Raw genomic sequence first — 15,402 nt, forward strand, 5'->3', positions numbered from 1 at the left:
TCAGGAGCTCGGACCGCGCACGGTTCCTTCCCGGCCCTGCGTGGCTGGAGGTGACGCTTCCCGACGGGGTCACTGCGACCACCCTGGCCTGATCCAGAGCATAATCCAGAGCACTTTACAGACGCTGCCCAGGGACACTGGTGTGCAGCCACCTCTGGGGTGGAAAGTGGCAGGTGTATAACGGCGCCCAGCAGTGCCGCGCAGCAGCTCAGCACAGGGAGTAAAGGAGGCTCCTGGAGTGGGGGAGTTTGGGGAGGGAGAATGCGATTAGCCCCGCGGGGGTCTGAGCAGGACGCTGGGTAAACGCCCCGACTGGGGCACAGAGACAGCGTAAGAGGGTCTCTAACCGTCCTGGGTGGGCTGGGCCACAGAGTTACACCTTCTTCAAAAGAGAAGGCAGCGTTCCCCCAGGGCCAGGCTGAGTGCCGGGGAGAGCGCCCCCTACTGACCCACCCTGCTCCCTGCAGCACATGCCCCCTAGTGCCAGGCTGGGGCCAGCGCTGACTGCCAGGGGAGAGCGCCCCCTACTGACCCCACCGTGCTCCCTGCAGCACAGCACCCCCTAGTGCCAGGCTGGAGCCAGCGCTGACTGCCAGGGGAGAGCGCCCCCTACTGACCCACCCTGCTCCCTGCAGCACACGCCCCCTAGTGCCAGGCTGGGGCCAGCACTGACTGCCAGGGGAGAGCGCCCCCTACTGACCCCACCGTGCTCCCTGCAGCACACGCCCCCTAGTGCCAGGCTGGGGCCAGCACTGACTGCCAGGGGAGAGCGCCCCCTATTGACCCCACCGTGCTCCCTGCAGCACACGCCCCCTAGTGCCAGGCTGGAGCCAGTGCTGACTGCCAGGGGAGAGCGCCCCCTACTGACCCCACCGTGCTCTCTGCAGCACAGCGCCCCCTAGTGCCAGGCTGGGACCAGCGCTGACTGCCAGGGGAGAGCGCCCCCTACTGACCCCACCGTGCTCTCTGCAGCACAGCGCCCCCTAGTGCCAGGCTGGGACCAGCACTGACTGCCAGGGGAGAGCGCCCCCTACTGACCCACCCTGCTCCCTGCAGCACACGCCCCCTAGTGCCAGGCTGGGGCCAGCACTGACTGCCAGGGGAGAGCGCCCCCTACTGACCCCACCGTGCTCCCTGCAGCACACGCCCCCTAGTGCCAGGCTGGGGCCAGCACTGACTGCCAGGGGAGAGCGCCCCCTATTGACCCCACCGTGCTCCCTGCAGCACACGCCCCCTAGTGCCAGGCTGGAGCCAGTGCTGACTGCCAGGGGTGAGCGCCCCCTAATGCCCCCACCGTGCTCTCTGCAGCACAGCGCCCCCTAGTGCCAGGCTGGGACCAGCGCTGACTGCCAGGGGAGAGCGCCCCCTACTGACCCCACCGTGCTCCCTGCAGCACACGCCCCCTAGTGCCAGGCTGGGACCAGCGCTGACTGCCAAGGGAGAGCGCCCCCTCCTGACCCCACCGTGCGCCCTGCAGCACAGCGCCCCCTAGTGCCAGGCTGGGAACAGCGCTGACTGCCAGGGGAGAGCGCCCCCTACTGACCCACCCTGCTCCCTGCAGCACAGCACCCCCTAGTGCCAGGCTGGGACCAGCACTGACTGCCAAGGGAGAGCGCCCCCTACTGACCCCACCGTGCTCCCTGCAGCACACGCCCCCTGGTGCCAGGCTGGGACCAGCGCTGACTGCCAGGGGAGAGCGCCCCCTACTGACCCAGCCTGCTCCCTGCAGCACACGCCCCCTAGTGCCAGGCTGGGACCAGCACTGACTGCCAGGGGAGAGCGCCCCCTACTGACCCACCCTGCTCCCTGCAGCACACGCCCCCTAGTGCCAGGCTGGGACCAGCACTGACTGCCAGGGGAGAGCGCCCCCTCCTGTCCCCCCCGTGCTCCCTGCATCACAGCGCCCCCTAGTGCCAGGCTGGGATCAGCGCTGACTGCCAGGGGAGAGCGCCCCCTACTGACCCCACCGTGCTCCCTGCAGCACACGCCCCCTAGTGCCAGGCTGGAGCCAGCGCTGACTGCCAGGGGAGAGCGCCCCCTACTGACCCACCCTGCTCCCTGCAGCACACGCCCCCTAGTGCCAGGCTGGGGCCAGCACTGACTGCCAGGGGAGAGCGCCCCCTACTGACCCCACCGTGCTCCCTGCAGCACACGCCCCCTAGTGCCAGGCTGGGACCAGCGCTGACTGCCAGGGGAGAGCGCCCCCTACTGACCCCACCCTGCTCCCTGCAGCACAGCGCCCCCTAGTGCCAGGCTGGGGCCAGCACTGACTGCCAGGGGAGAGCGCCCCCTACTGCGTGCCTGCAGCACACACCCCCTGGTGCCAGGCTGGGGCCAGCACTGACTGCCAGGGGAGAGCGCCCCCTACTGACCCCACCGTGCTCCCTGCAGCACACGCCCCCTAGTGCCAGGCTGGGACCAGCACTGACTGCCAGGGGAGAGCGCCCCCTACTGCGTGCCTGCAGCACACACCCCCTGGTGCCAGGCTGGGGCACTGGGCAGCACTGGCTCAGAGGCGAGAGCACCCCGTGCTGAAGCAGCCCCCCAGCTCCGTGCGGCAGGGGCCCCCTACCTCTTGGGTCGCTAGCGGGTCTCTGGGTCTGTGACCCTCCTGGCTGCTTTCCCGCAGGTCGCCCAGCGGGTGGCAGAGAAACTGGCGGAGGAAAGGAGCCCCCTGTTAGCGAGGCTGCTGGCGGGACTCGAGCGCCCGGCCTGCTCCCTGAACGTGCTGAAGGTAACGGGTCCCGCACTGACCCCGCCGTGGGGCCAGTGGGCTGGGGCGGTGGGTGGCGTGGCCCCCAGCTGTGCTCCCACAGCGCGGCACCCACGGGCACCAGTCATGCCAGATGGTAACGGGCCCGCTGCTGTCATGGGGGCCGACCTCGGCCACCTGCCTTCTGCCCGCTGGGTCCCTTGGGGCCCGCCTGCGACGTGGGGTCACCATGAAACCGAGCCCACGGCGGCCTGCAGTCTGGGCCTGGGTCTCTGTTCCCCTCCCGGGGGCAGGGCACTTCTCCCCCCTTCTCCTTTCCTAGCTGGGCTCCCGGCTCTGTGTCCCCCCCGCGCTGAGCTCTGCTCTCCCTCTGGCCCCCAGGTCCTGTACTCCTGCGGCCACGCCAGTAAACGCCTGTGCCGGCTCCTGGCAAAGGGGCAGCAGGTGCCGAGCTCCCTGGTCCGGCTGGTGAAGGGCGAGGTACGGAGACCCCCGGGCGGCGGGTCGTGGGACAGCCGGGCTCCTCCCTCTGTGCGACTCCTGCTGAGCACGGACATGTGCCCTGGGGTGCGGGGGGGAGGGACCTGGGGCGACGTGGGGCCCTCGTGGGGCAGAATGAGCAGAGAGGACTGTACCAAGAATCGTGGGGGGCAGGGTAGAGGAAAGGGGCCTGGGAGAGGGAGGTTTGCCAGGGCCCGGTTTGGTGAGAGGCGGGGGCAGGGCGGGGGGAGGTAACCGGGAAAGGAACCGTTGTCCCAGGTCGGCCTCTGGCCTGTGCAGGCCGGTGAGTCAGTGGTGCCCACCCTGGCAGCCTTTGCCCCCCTGCCCAGCGCCCGCCCAGGTCTCTGCCCCAGCCCTGAGCTCTCTCCCTCTGCAGGTCCCGATGGGGGAGCGGCTGCGGCTGGAAGCCTGCGAGGCGTCGCTGCACCTGCTGGCCCTGCTCACCCTCCAGCTGCAGGCTCTGCCTGCCCGGTAAGCGTGTCTGCCCCCACCCCGCGCCCGGCCAGTCAGCGCCTGGGGGGGGGTGAGCTGGGGGGGCCTCGGTCTAGTCTACTCCCCAGGGCCCGGTGGCCGCGGCGAGATCTGCTCCTAGATGGGATCCCCACCGGGGCAGGGCTGCGGTTAGCGCCGGACCTCCGCGTGGGCAGAGCGTTTCAGGCTCTGGCTTTGTGGCTGCAGGCCAGGGGCGCTGTCCCCTCGGAGTCAGCGCTGACCCCAGCGGGGCGATAGGGGGCACTGGGCTGCAGGGACAGGGTGTGGGGCTCAGTACAGACCCCAGTGCGGCACTAGGGGGCGCTGGGCTGCGGGGACAGGACGTGGGGCTCAGTACAGACCCCAGTGCGGCACTAGGGGGCGCTGGGCTGCGGGGACAGGACGTGGGGCTCAGTACAGACCCCAGTGCGGCACTAGGGGGCGCTGGGCTGCGGGGAACGGCGTGTGGGGCTCAGTGCAGACCCCAGTGGGGCACTAGGGGGCGCTGGGCTGCGGGGACAGGACGTGGGGCTCAGTACAGACCCCAGTGCGGCACTAGGGGGCGCTGGGCTGCTGGGACAGGACGTGGGGCTCAGTACAGACCCCAGTGCGGCACTAGGGGGCGCTGGGCTGCGGGGACAGGACGTGGGGCTCAGTACAGACCCCAGTGCGGCACTAGGGGGCGCTGGGCTGCGGGGAGAAGACGTGGGGCTCAGTACAGACCCCAGTGCGGCACTAGGGGGCGCTGGGCTGCGGGGACAAGACGTGGGGCTCAGTACAGACCCCAGTGCGGCACTAGGGGGCGCTGGGCTGCGGGGACAGGACGTGGGGCTCAGTGCAGACCCCAGTGCGGCACTAGGGGGCGCTGGGCTGCGGGGACAGGACGTGGGGCTCAGTACAGACCCCAGTGCGGCACTAGGGGGCGCTGGGCTGCGGGGACAGGACGTGGGGCTCAGTACAGACCCCAGTGCGGCACTAGGGGGCGCTGGGCTGCGGGGACAGGGTGTGGGGCTCAGTACAGACCCCAGTGCGGCACTAGGGGGCGCTGGGCTGCGGGGACAAGACGTGGGGCTCAGTACAGACCCCAGTGCGGCACTAGGGGGCGCTGGGCTGCGGGGACAAGACGTGGGGCTCAGTACAGACCCCAGTGCGGCACTAGGGGGCGCTGGGCTGCGGGGACAGGACGTGGGGCTCAGTACAGACCCCAGTGCGGCACTAGGGGGCGCTGGGCTGCTGCGGTACCATTTGAAGCCCTTAGTCTCAGGGGTTTCCCCAAGAAGCAGGCTCTGGACCCTCCTGCCGCCCCCGAAAGTCCCCGGCGGTTTGTTGAATTTCGGGCTCCTGCGTCACCGGGCCCCAGCTGCTGCGTCGCTCCTGCGAGGTGGCTGCCTCTCCGTGCTGGGGGCAGTGGTTGCTGGCTGTGAGCTGTTTGCCCAGCCCTGCAGGGCCTGCTGGGGTGTGTCAGTCCCCGGCCGGGGGCGATTTCCCAGCCTCTCCTGATGCCTGGCTCTGGGTCGCTGCGTTTCAGGGTGGACCTGGTGGTGAGCGCTGCCGCCGAGCTCTTCACCCAATCGGCTGTCGTCTCCCTCGTGGTGAGTCCGTCCGCCTGGCACAGCCCCTCCCAACTGGCTCCTGTCCCGGGAGGGCTTGAAACGGCCTAACCCCCATCTGTGTATGGGCAGAGCCCGGCATCTCTGCCTAACCCTTCCCATTCAGGGAGCTAGCTGCTGTCGGACTGTCCCTACACCCGGGGCGAGACGCTCACAGTCAGATCCCCATGGGCGGGGGTAGGGGGTCAGTCTGACTGTTCCTAGATCCGGGGGAGACGCTCACAGTCAGATCCCCATGGGCGGGGGTAGGGGGTCAGTCTGACTGTTCCTAGATCCGGGGGAGACGCTCACAGTCAGATCCCCATGGGCGGGGGTAGGGGGTCAGTCTGACTGTTCCTAGATCCGGGGGAGACGCTCACAGTCAGATCCCCATGGGCGGGGGTAAGGGGTCAGTCTGACTGTTCCTAGATCCGGGGGAGACGCTCACAGTCAGATCCCCATGGGCGGGGGTAGGGGTTAGTCTGACTGTTCCTACACCCAGGGCGAGATGCTCACAGTCAGATCCCCATGGGCGGGGGGTAGGGGTTAGTCTGACTGTTCCTACACCCAGGGCGAGATGCTCACAGCCAGATCCCCATGGGTGGGGGGTAGGGGGTCAGTCTGACTGTTCCTAGATCCGGGGGAGACGCTCACAGTCAGATCCCCATGGGCAGGGGGTAGGGGTTAGTCTGACTGTTCCTACACCCAGGGCGAGATGCTCACAGCCAGATCCCCATGGGCAGGGGTAGGAGGTCAGTCTGACTGTTCCTACACCCGGGGCGAGATGCTCACAGTCAGATCCCCATGGGCAGGGGTAGGGGGGCAGTCTGACTGTTCCTACACCCGAGGGGAGACGCTCACAGCCAGCTCCCCATGGGCGGGGGAAGGTGTGCCGGAGGAAGGGTGTGGCCAGCTGTGTGTCTCCCCGGACTGTAGGGTGCTGAGCTCTCCCCTTCCTTGCAGAGCGCCGCAGGATTCCTGCTGGCTCAGCTTGGCCAGCACGGGGCGGCCATCGAGGTGGGGCACGAGGAGGCCATGTCGGCCATGACGAATGCACTCACCGCGCCTGCCGAGGTAAGGGGCAACCAGCCAGGGGGCTGCCCCGTGGGAGGGCACGGCCAGGAACCCCCAGTGCACCCCAGCGAGGGGACGGACAGGCTGGGACGCCCTGACCGGGCCACCCGCAGCTCAGCACGAATCCAGCCCGGCCCGTCTGATGCCGTGGGAGCGATTGGAACCCCCCAGTCCTAGAGCCCCGTGCCCAGCACTGACCTCTGCCCCTCCTGCCCCACTTCTCTTCCAGCTGCACCTGCCCCCACCCCTGGGCGCCGGCCTCTACGATGGATTCCTGCTTCTCCTGCTGCAGCTCCTCGCCCAGGTACCTCGCTGCCTGCGTGGATCCGGCGCCGGGACTGCCTTGGCGGGAGGGCGGCTGCTGGGGGCCGGGGGGGAGGTCCAGGTTCAAACCAGGTGTCCCAGATCCACACGCTCGGGGTTACGCCCCCAGCTGCGGATCGGTCTCTTGGCGCAGCCCCTTCCATGTGCCAGACCCCCGCGGGGTCTCACTCCTCCTCCAGGGTCAGCCCCGCGGCCTCCCCAGACCGGACCCCTCAGCTCCAGCCCTCCTGCTTCACCCTGTGAGTGCTGCTGAGCGGGGACAGAGCCCCGCCCGCCCGCTCCGCAGGGATCAGTGCACCTCGCAGGGACTCGCCCAGCGTTGTCTCCACAGGCCACAGAGAGAAGTGAAGGACAATCCCTAGCCCGCTCTGGTCAGCCCAGAGCCCAGCTAAGCTGCAGCGAACCCCATAGGTCCCAGGCGAGAGCCCCGACTCCTTCCTGCCACCAGCCCTGATTGCTCCCCCCCCCATCCCTTCCTGGTCCTTTGTTCTCCAGCTGCGGGCATGGCTCCGCTTCCCTGCCGAGAGGTGGGGAAATCCGTCTCCCCCTGGGACGTTGGTTGCTGGCTGTCAATGGCCTGGGGGTGGCTTCACGGATTCTGCATTGATGGGGGGTCGGCCAGTCCTTACGCGCCATTCATACCTGTCTCTTAGCCTGCCCCTCCCCCCCCCACAGGGTAACAATGCAAATAGGGGGAAACTGAGGCACACACAGGCTTCCTGAAAATGTTACAGGAAAGTCTGGATGCCCCTGCCTGAGCAGGAATGGCTGAGCTGGGGGGAAGTGTGGGGAGAACACATGGGAGTGGCCAGCTGACAGGAGGCTCCCTAGCTGATGGGGGAGCGGAGAGCAGTGGGTATTAGCTGTCACCAGTTTAAATCCAGCCCGGCTGCTCTGCTCACATGGGGCGGGCACCTTGTCTCCAGCTGCAGCTGTCAGGAGCCAGGCTCTTCCTTGCAAAGGGGGCTGTGAAAGCAGCTGGGAATGAGGGGCCAGCCCCACCGCCTCCTCCACAGAGCTGCCTGCCGCAGAGGAGCTGGAGAGGGAGCAGGAGCTGCCTGCAGGGACTGGAGCCACCCCTGGGTGCGGAGCTGCCAGCCCCCAGCGGGAGAGGTGCAGTGCGGGAGGAGAGAAGTGAGACCAGGAGACAAAACGGCCAGCGCACTGACAGCTCCATTCCCAAAGCGAGCCGTGAGCTGGGGGTCTCCCTGAGGGGGCGCTTGGGGCTTCTGACCTCCAGCCTTTAAGTTGGCACAAGCAGGGCCCCCGACTCCCTGGCCCCGGGACTCGCCCGGGGAGCAGCTCCTGGAGAGGAGATTGCAGGTGGGAGGGGAGGCAGGGGCTGGGGGCTGGCCCGTCGGGGGGGTGGGGTGCCCATGAGACCAGCTCTGTTGTGATGGGGCCTGAGCCCCTGGCTGGGGTCCAGGCTGGTGAGGTGCTGACACCCCACCCTGGCTCCCCTGGGGCGTCCGAGCTGCCTGCAGGGCTCTGGCTTTGGCCCCGGGTGGTGGCGAGGGTCGAGTGCTCCGCCTCACGTGGCGCGGCCCGGCCCACCAACCGGCGTTCTCCCTCCGCCAGGGCGACGCGGTGACGGTGCGGGGCTTTGCCGGCTCGGAGCTGTGGAACGTCGCCTGGCACCGATTCGCCAGGATGCTCCGCCTGGCCGCCGCCGAGCCGGTGATGGAGGGCGAGACGCCGCGGCCAGGCCAGCCCACTCCGGAGCCAGACTGGACCCTCGTCTCCCCTCAAGGTAGGGAGGGAGGAATGTCACCTTCACCGGTGGCCTAAGACTACATGTCCCAGAATGCCCTCTGGCTGGCAAATAGCCCCCACAGCTGGGAGCTTTGTGCAGGATCCCACTGGGAAGGGCTGGAAGCTGCTTCCTTCACGCAGGGCAGCTCTTCACATGAGCTTCTGGAGATGTGGGAAGCAAAGATTCCTCACTTGCCGATCCTCGTGGAGACAACTGAGATGGATGGATTCCCTCAGCCTGGGGCTCCGGCCCTCCGGACCCCATTAGCAGGGTGTCACGGCGTCCCCGGGCGATGCCCTGGAGCTGCTCCCCACCAAGCCAGGCAGGACCCTGGGGAGCCTCCTCTCCCTTGGAGCAGCCTGTCTGCAGGGCAAGAAGCTCCCACGGCTTCACCTCCTGGGTCTCTCCTTGGAGCATTCAGCATCCTCTGCCCCTCCGTGCGCTTCCCCCAGTGAGTCCGCCCAGGCGGGGTCCTGGGGGGGCCACAGGGTCCTGCCCCCCCACTTCGCAGTCAGACGTGACTCTCAGCCAGCCAGTAACACAGAGGTTTATTAGACGACAGGAACAGGGTCTGAAACAGAGCTTGTAGGTACAGCGAACAGGACCCCTCAGCCGGGTCCATTCTGGGGCCCAGTGAGGCAGACCCCCACGTCTGCCCTCACTCCTCGTCCCCAGCCAGCCCCAAACTGCAAAACCCCCTCCAGCCCCTCCTCTGCTGAGTTCCTTTCCTGGGCCAGGAGGTCACCTGATCTCTTTGTTCACCTTTAACATCCCCTTGCAGGGGGGAAGGGCCCGGCCATTAGTTGCCAGGGAGACAGCGGGTCAGTGATTTATGCACACTGGCCTTTACCCCACCACCTAGAGACTTAGGAAATGCACGGGGGAAACTGAGGCACCCACACAGTATTCAGAGGAAACAGGCCCACTTGGTCACACATGGCTCCTGCGGCAGGTTCCTTTGAAGACTCACTCGTGTGCCCAGATGCAGCCTGGCTGGTGAATTTTTGAAGGGTGAAGAACGTGAGGAAGGACGGCCCAATGGTTAGCCCGGCACTCAGGAGCCCTGAGTTCCATTCCCGGCTCCACCACAGACTGAGTGTCACTTAGTCTCTCTGGGCCTCAGTTTCCCAGCTGCCCAATGGGGATGATGGCCCTGCCTCCCAGGGGGCTGTGAGGTGCTCAGATACCCCAGTGATGGGGGTGGGGTGGCGATAGGTGCCTTAGCTAGAACTTCAGTTGAAGGTTTGTGTCTCGGTGTGGAGCCATTCATGTGCCACCCAATCTGCCCAAGCATCTTCTGCCTCTCTCCTGGGTTCAGCCCTTCCCTCAGGCAGCGGAAGTCTGGTCTCTTGGTTTATTAGTAGCTAGATTATACCCAGCACCCCCTCACCAGGTCTCTAAAGCCCCCTCAGCATCCTGGGATGCTAACATGGGCCTTATGAGGCCAAGGCTGGTGCTTGGCGACCAAGGTGATGGGTGCCTTAGACACCCAGGTTGATTTGAAGATGGCAGCTCGTCTTCCTGGGGCAGCGACCTCAGCCACAGAGCCAGTGAGCCGCAGGGGCCAGTGACTGCGCCGGCCTACGCCGGGTCCTCAGTTCCTGCCCCTTGCTGGGAGGCAGCAGCTGCCAGGCTGGGAGCTGGCAGGAGAGGACCAGGGCAGCTGCTCTGGAGAGGAGGGGACAGCTGAGCCCGGGGGGCACAGACCCCCTGGTGGGTTGCTGGCCGTTCAGCAGGCCTCTCTCCAGGAGAGCACATTCAGGGTCACTGGACACTGGGCCGTAGCCTGCCTCAGACCCGTTCCCAGGCAGATGGACGCTTCACTGGCTCTGCCTGGTCTCGGGCAGGAGTGGAGACCTGATGGCAGGAGCGCTCCCCACTCTGCCTCATGCCTGCGAGGCAAGATGGAGCGGCCTGGCCGCCCCAGAACCCGCCCAGCACCGGGGTGAGGGGGGGCAGGACTCATTGCTCACCCCTCGTTTCATCTGTCTGCCAACTTCCCCCTCCCCTGCAGGCACCGCGCTCTTCCTCAGCCTGGCCCTCTGCGTCTTCACCCGAGAGCCTCACCAGTGCCTTCCTCAGCTCGCCCACCCCGACAGCGTCATCATGGCAACCTTCCCCAAGCTGCTGTCCCTCGACTTCCTGGGGCACCTGGCGCAGACGTGAGTTCCAGCCAGTCAGGAGCTTGGCTGGGCAGGACGGTGCCACGGGGAACTGGGCTCTAGAGAACACGCCAACTCGGAGAGGTGCAGAGAAGCAGCTTAGAAAACCTGCCTCAAAGAGCCCAATCTCTGGAGCTTATCAAAGAGACGCTTCCAGGGCGACGTGATCAGTCTCTAAGTAGCTACATGGGGAACAAATATGTGAGACAGGCTCGTCAGTCTAGCAGAGAAGGGTTAACGCAGTCCAGTGGCTGGAGCTGCAGCTACACTGGAAAGCGGGTGGACATTTTTAACAAGGAGGGTCATGAACCACCGGAACCACTTCCCGGGGCGGTGGTGGAATCGCCGTCACTGGTGGGTTTTCCACCAAGACTAGGTGTTTCTCGAAACGCTCTGCTCTAGGAGCGACTGGGGGGCAGGTCTCTGGCCTGGGTTCCACATGGGGTCAGACCAGAGGATCACAACGTGCCTGTTGGCGTGTGCGTGCCTGCTGCAGATGGCCCCACTCAGATAGCCGGCACAGTATGGACCCATGGGCCATTGTGCCCTGAGGAACAGCACAACCACTCAGACCTCCCCGCTGGGCCTAGCATTGTGGGGCTCATCTGTCTGATCCTCTCTGACCCCTCGACCCCAGGCAGGTGGGGGAGGACGGTGACCCCGAGCTGGTCTCAGCTGTGGTGCTCCAGGCCTGCCAGCTGCTCTGCTTCCCCTTCTCCTTGGACGTGGACACCGAGACCTCCAGGTGCGTCATGAAGGCCCTGAGAGACGCCGAGATCCCTGCCCATCTCCTCCAGGTACCCAGGAATGCTCCCTCCCTCCCATTGCTTGGGCTCTGGAGCTGGGATGAACAGGCCCCAGGCTCTCTGTCTGGACTTTCTCTCCGCCCACCCCACCTCTCTTGCTCCCCGCGTGCCAAGCAGAACCGTGGAGACCTCCCCTCCCATTCCTGCCTCTTGTCTATGGTGTCTGTCTCCATGAGACCCTCCATTCACACCACCCTGGCCCCTCCGAGTCCTCTCAGCAGCTGCCATCTCTCCTCATCCTAGGTCTGCTGCCACCATCTGCCCTTCTCAGAGACCGCGCTGCCCATGAGCCTCCTGTGCCACCTCGGCCTGTCCGACGAGCGGGTCATCGACCAGTTGGTGGGGGTGGCTGCTGCCTCGAACCGCGCCAGCGCCTTCCTGTCGGCCATCTTGCTTTCGGACAGCCCTGTCCTCATGATGGACCTCCTGTCCCTCCTGACCCACGTGGCCCGGGCCTGTCCCGCTCACCTGCCTTTCCTCCAGAAGATCCTGGGCGGCTCGGACTCGGCCTACCAGCTGCTGAGCCACCTGCTGTGCCACCAGGAGCACCCGATACGCGCCAAGGCCTGCAGCCTGGTGGGGAACCTGCTGCGGCATGGCCAGGACTTCCCCCGGGCGCTGCAGAGCCAGGCGGGCCTGCTGGAGCGTCTGCTGGAGCTCCTGTCGGACCAGGACGAGAGCGTGCGCAGGTCGGCCAGCTTCGCGGTGGGCAACGCCGCCTACCAGGACGGCTCCCTCCCGCTCGCCCTGGGGAAAGCTGTGCCCGGCGTGGTGAGGCTTTTGAGCGACCCCCAGGCCAAAACCCGGTGTAACGCCGCCTCCACTCTGGGGAACCTGGGCAGGCAGCCAGCGGAACTGGGGGACGTGCTGATCGAGAACAGAGCCCCCCATCTCCTGCTGGACGTGGCCTGCCACGACTCCCAGCCAGCTGTGCAGGAGGCAGCACTGATCGCACTGCGGTCCATCAGCCAGCAGCCAAAGATACATCAGGTCAGCACCTTCTGGGTCCATCCCCCTCCCCGGCCAGGCCTGTCCCCTGCGGTTCCCTCCCCACCTCTGCCTCTCTCTGGGCCCAGCCACTCGCAGGGTTTGGGGGGCACCAGCCCATGGTTAAGGGGTGGCAGTGGGGGCTTCTGCACCGTGCCCGCGCCCCACATGCTGGTCGCTCACCAGAGTCACTGTAGCTCCAGGAGACTGCGGTGATGGGGCACGGGGCCCAGGGCACCTCACCGCCACTATCTGGGAATTCCCGGCTCTCCCCCCATGGGGAGTCCAGTCCCGTGCCCCTGGGGCAGGGAAGGTGGGTGGCAGTCTCATGCCCCGGGGGGCGCAACCTAAATGATGCTCCTGCACCAGGCGCCATCCAGCATCCCTCTGCATCCAGAGCCCTCAGGCCCATCCCTCCATCTTCTCATCCTGATTCTGTGAAGAGCTCTGAGCTCCACATGTCGCCTAGGAAGCTGGACTTTAGGCTTCGAGACATGTGCAGACTAATGGGCAAAGAGGGTAGATGGGGCAGGGCCCCCTGGCAGGGAACGCAGCTAAGGCAACGCTCAGTGCAGCTCTGTGATGAGTGTCGTCTCCTTTGGGTTCCAGGTGCTCGTGTCTCTCAAGGCCAGCGAGAAGCTGCTGGCACTTTCTGTCAGCGAAGCTCAGACCAGTTCCTATGGGAGCCCCCGACCGTCTTCAGCTCATCACTGCAAGAAGCTCATCCACCTTCTGCGCCCAACACACAGTGCCTGAGAACAGCAGGTCTCTGCTCTGGGAGAGACCATTCCACCCGCCTCTTCAGGACGACACTTAGTGCCCGAATTCAGGGGACACTCCCGTACTCTGTCCAGAAACAGAGGCCACCACCCCCATCTCCTGACACCAACACAGTGCCTGAGCTTGGAGTCGGGGGAGACCACCCTGACAACAGTTGGTCAAGAAACATATCTGATAAAGACAGAGATGGGTGAGAGAGAACCTGGAACAATTCCTCCTCTTGATCCAGACCCCTGCTCTCCGATGAGACCCCTCTTTGCCAGTCCTGAGAAAGATCATGCCAGCAACTCCCTTTCCTGTCCTTTCATAGCGATCTCTTCAACCCAAATGTGGTGCCCCCCAAATTTCCTCAGGGACAGACTTTGGTTAATGCCTCATCTTGTACTATCTCCATCCCCACCACACTTCATTCCAACCCTGTTTCCAGGCTGAATCCAACCAACCAGGTCTAGCTTCTACTTAGAGGGTCTTCTGACTCCAAGCGCCTTCCGGGGAAGGACCCAGCTTTCAAAAAGGGGTCTCATGCTTCCTGAGCTGTGCCTTATGGTCACCTAGGTTGAGCCATGCAGCGGACCCAGCCCCAAGACCCAGTGTGCCTTTGGCCTCTCCCCATCGCAGTCTCTCTCCCACCAGAGAAGTGCCTCATCTCTCCCCATCCTCCTTGAATGAGCTCCAGCAAAATCAGATTTAATTGAACCAGATCCCGGATAGACTAAACCCAACACCAAGCCTTGATGGTTCAGGGACTCTCTCCAGGCCACAGTCCACATACTTACCTTCACCCTGCACTTCCAGAGTTTAACTGCAGGGTCCAGGTGATACAAGCCAGACTCAGCATCAGATTCCCAGCAGAGTTGGAGCTCATGGTGTGTCCAGGAGTCTGTTCACAGCTGCTGACGGCTTCTCTTCTGTGGTGAAGTTGGGGATTGTTTCCCTGGCTCGGCTTCATGAAGACGGGTTCGCTTCTCCTGTTATTCCTGGAGTGTGTGGTGGGGATTCTACTCTGCGGCTCTGACTGAAGTCTGAAGGTTTCTCCTAATCTACGCGCTCCATCATGCTGGGACCCAACGACTTTGTGGATGAGAACTGGAAGTCAAGTGCCATCAGCCGAACCTGCTAGCGTTCCTTAATCAGCCAGAGGGCTCGCATTTGGGCAATGCCAGGCACTTCCTCCCTGAAGTTCCATGTACCACCTCAGTGCTTGTGGGTCTGGACTCGATCCGATGGGTTCATAGTGGTATTTGGGTGTCCATAGAAGCCCGTGGCTGGACTTATCCAGCCTGCATTTTCTAGCCATTTGTAGTGACTCTTTTATAACAGAGACTTTGTGTGACATTGGTTTGGAGTCACTTTTCTAGATCTATTTTTTGTACTATTGCATTTACGTTTGTAATTTATTATAATAAACAGCTCTTCCCTTCCTGGGAAACTTTCCTGCTGAGCGTGTGGATCCCTTAAAGAAATGAACAGAACTGGTATTTGGCCAGCGTGTAATGGGCCCCAGGGATCCCAAAGAGCTTTACCCTGAAAAACGTTCCAGAGCAGCGAAAATCTAGATCACTGATACTCTAATCTGTGGCTCTTTGGGGCCCTGCAAGAGTCTACAAAAGAAACCCAAGAATGGCCAGACTGGGTCAGATCAATGGTCCATCAGCCCATCTTCCAACAGTGGCCAGTGCCAGGTTGTCACAGAGTCCCCGGGCGATGCTCTGGAACTGCTCCCCACAAAGCCAGGAAGGACTCTGGGGAGCCTCCTCTCCCTCGGAGCAGCCTGTCTGCAGGGCAAGAAGCTCCCACGGCTTCACCTCCTGGGTCTGACCTTGGAGCATTCAGCATATGCCCCTCCATGCACTTCCCACAGTGAGTCCACCCAGGCGGGGTCCTGGGGGGCCAGAGGGTCCTGCCCCCCCACTGCGCAGTCAGACGTGACTCTCAGCCAGCCAGTAACACAGAGGTTTATTCGATGACAGGATCAGGGTCTAAAACAGAGCTTGTAGGTACAGAGAACCGGACCCCTCAGCTGGGTCCATTCTGGGGTCCTGCGAGCCAGACCCCCACGTCTGCCCTCACTCCCCGTCCCCAGCCAGCCCCAAACTGAAACCCCCTCCAGCCCCTCCTCTCTGGCCTTTGTCTCTCTCCCAGGCCAGGAGGTCACCTGATCTCTTTTTTCACCTTTAGCATCCCCTTGCCGGGGGGAAGGGCCCCAGCCATTAGTTGCAGGAGACAGAGGGTCGGCCAGAAA

At 64.6% G+C, this 15,402-nt stretch overlaps 1 protein-coding gene across 7 annotated transcripts in view; it reads left to right on the top strand.

The window, feature by feature from the left end:
• Positions 1 to 14,589, top strand: part of STK36 (serine/threonine kinase 36) — a 27,981-nt gene extending 13,392 nt beyond the window's left edge. For 2 of the 7 annotated variants that reach the window (XM_039495816.1, XM_039495818.1), the window contains exons 17-27: positions 2,630 to 2,734; positions 3,095 to 3,193; positions 3,591 to 3,685; positions 5,214 to 5,277; positions 6,238 to 6,348; positions 6,578 to 6,652; positions 8,251 to 8,422; positions 10,440 to 10,587; positions 11,225 to 11,384; positions 11,637 to 12,383; positions 12,990 to 13,136. In XM_039495816.1, the coding sequence (XP_039351750.1) occupies positions 2,630 to 2,734; positions 3,095 to 3,193; positions 3,591 to 3,685; positions 5,214 to 5,277; positions 6,238 to 6,348; positions 6,578 to 6,652; positions 8,251 to 8,422; positions 10,440 to 10,587; positions 11,225 to 11,384; positions 11,637 to 12,383; positions 12,990 to 13,136 (1,923 nt within the window). Of the gene's footprint in view, positions 1 to 2,629; positions 2,735 to 3,094; positions 3,194 to 3,590; positions 3,686 to 5,213; positions 5,278 to 6,237; positions 6,349 to 6,577; positions 6,653 to 7,598; positions 7,864 to 8,250; positions 8,423 to 10,439; positions 10,588 to 11,224; positions 11,385 to 11,636; positions 12,384 to 12,989 lie in introns of those variants that run through there. The other 5 variants (XM_039495815.1, XM_039495819.1, XR_005586444.1 and 2 more) reach the window with 4 other exon arrangements.
• The last annotated feature ends 813 nt before the right edge of the window (positions 14,590 to 15,402 follow it).

This window comes from Mauremys reevesii, linkage group 11, assembly GCF_016161935.1.
Source record: "Mauremys reevesii isolate NIE-2019 linkage group 11, ASM1616193v1, whole genome shotgun sequence".
NCBI lineage: Eukaryota > Metazoa > Chordata > Testudines > Geoemydidae > Mauremys > Mauremys reevesii.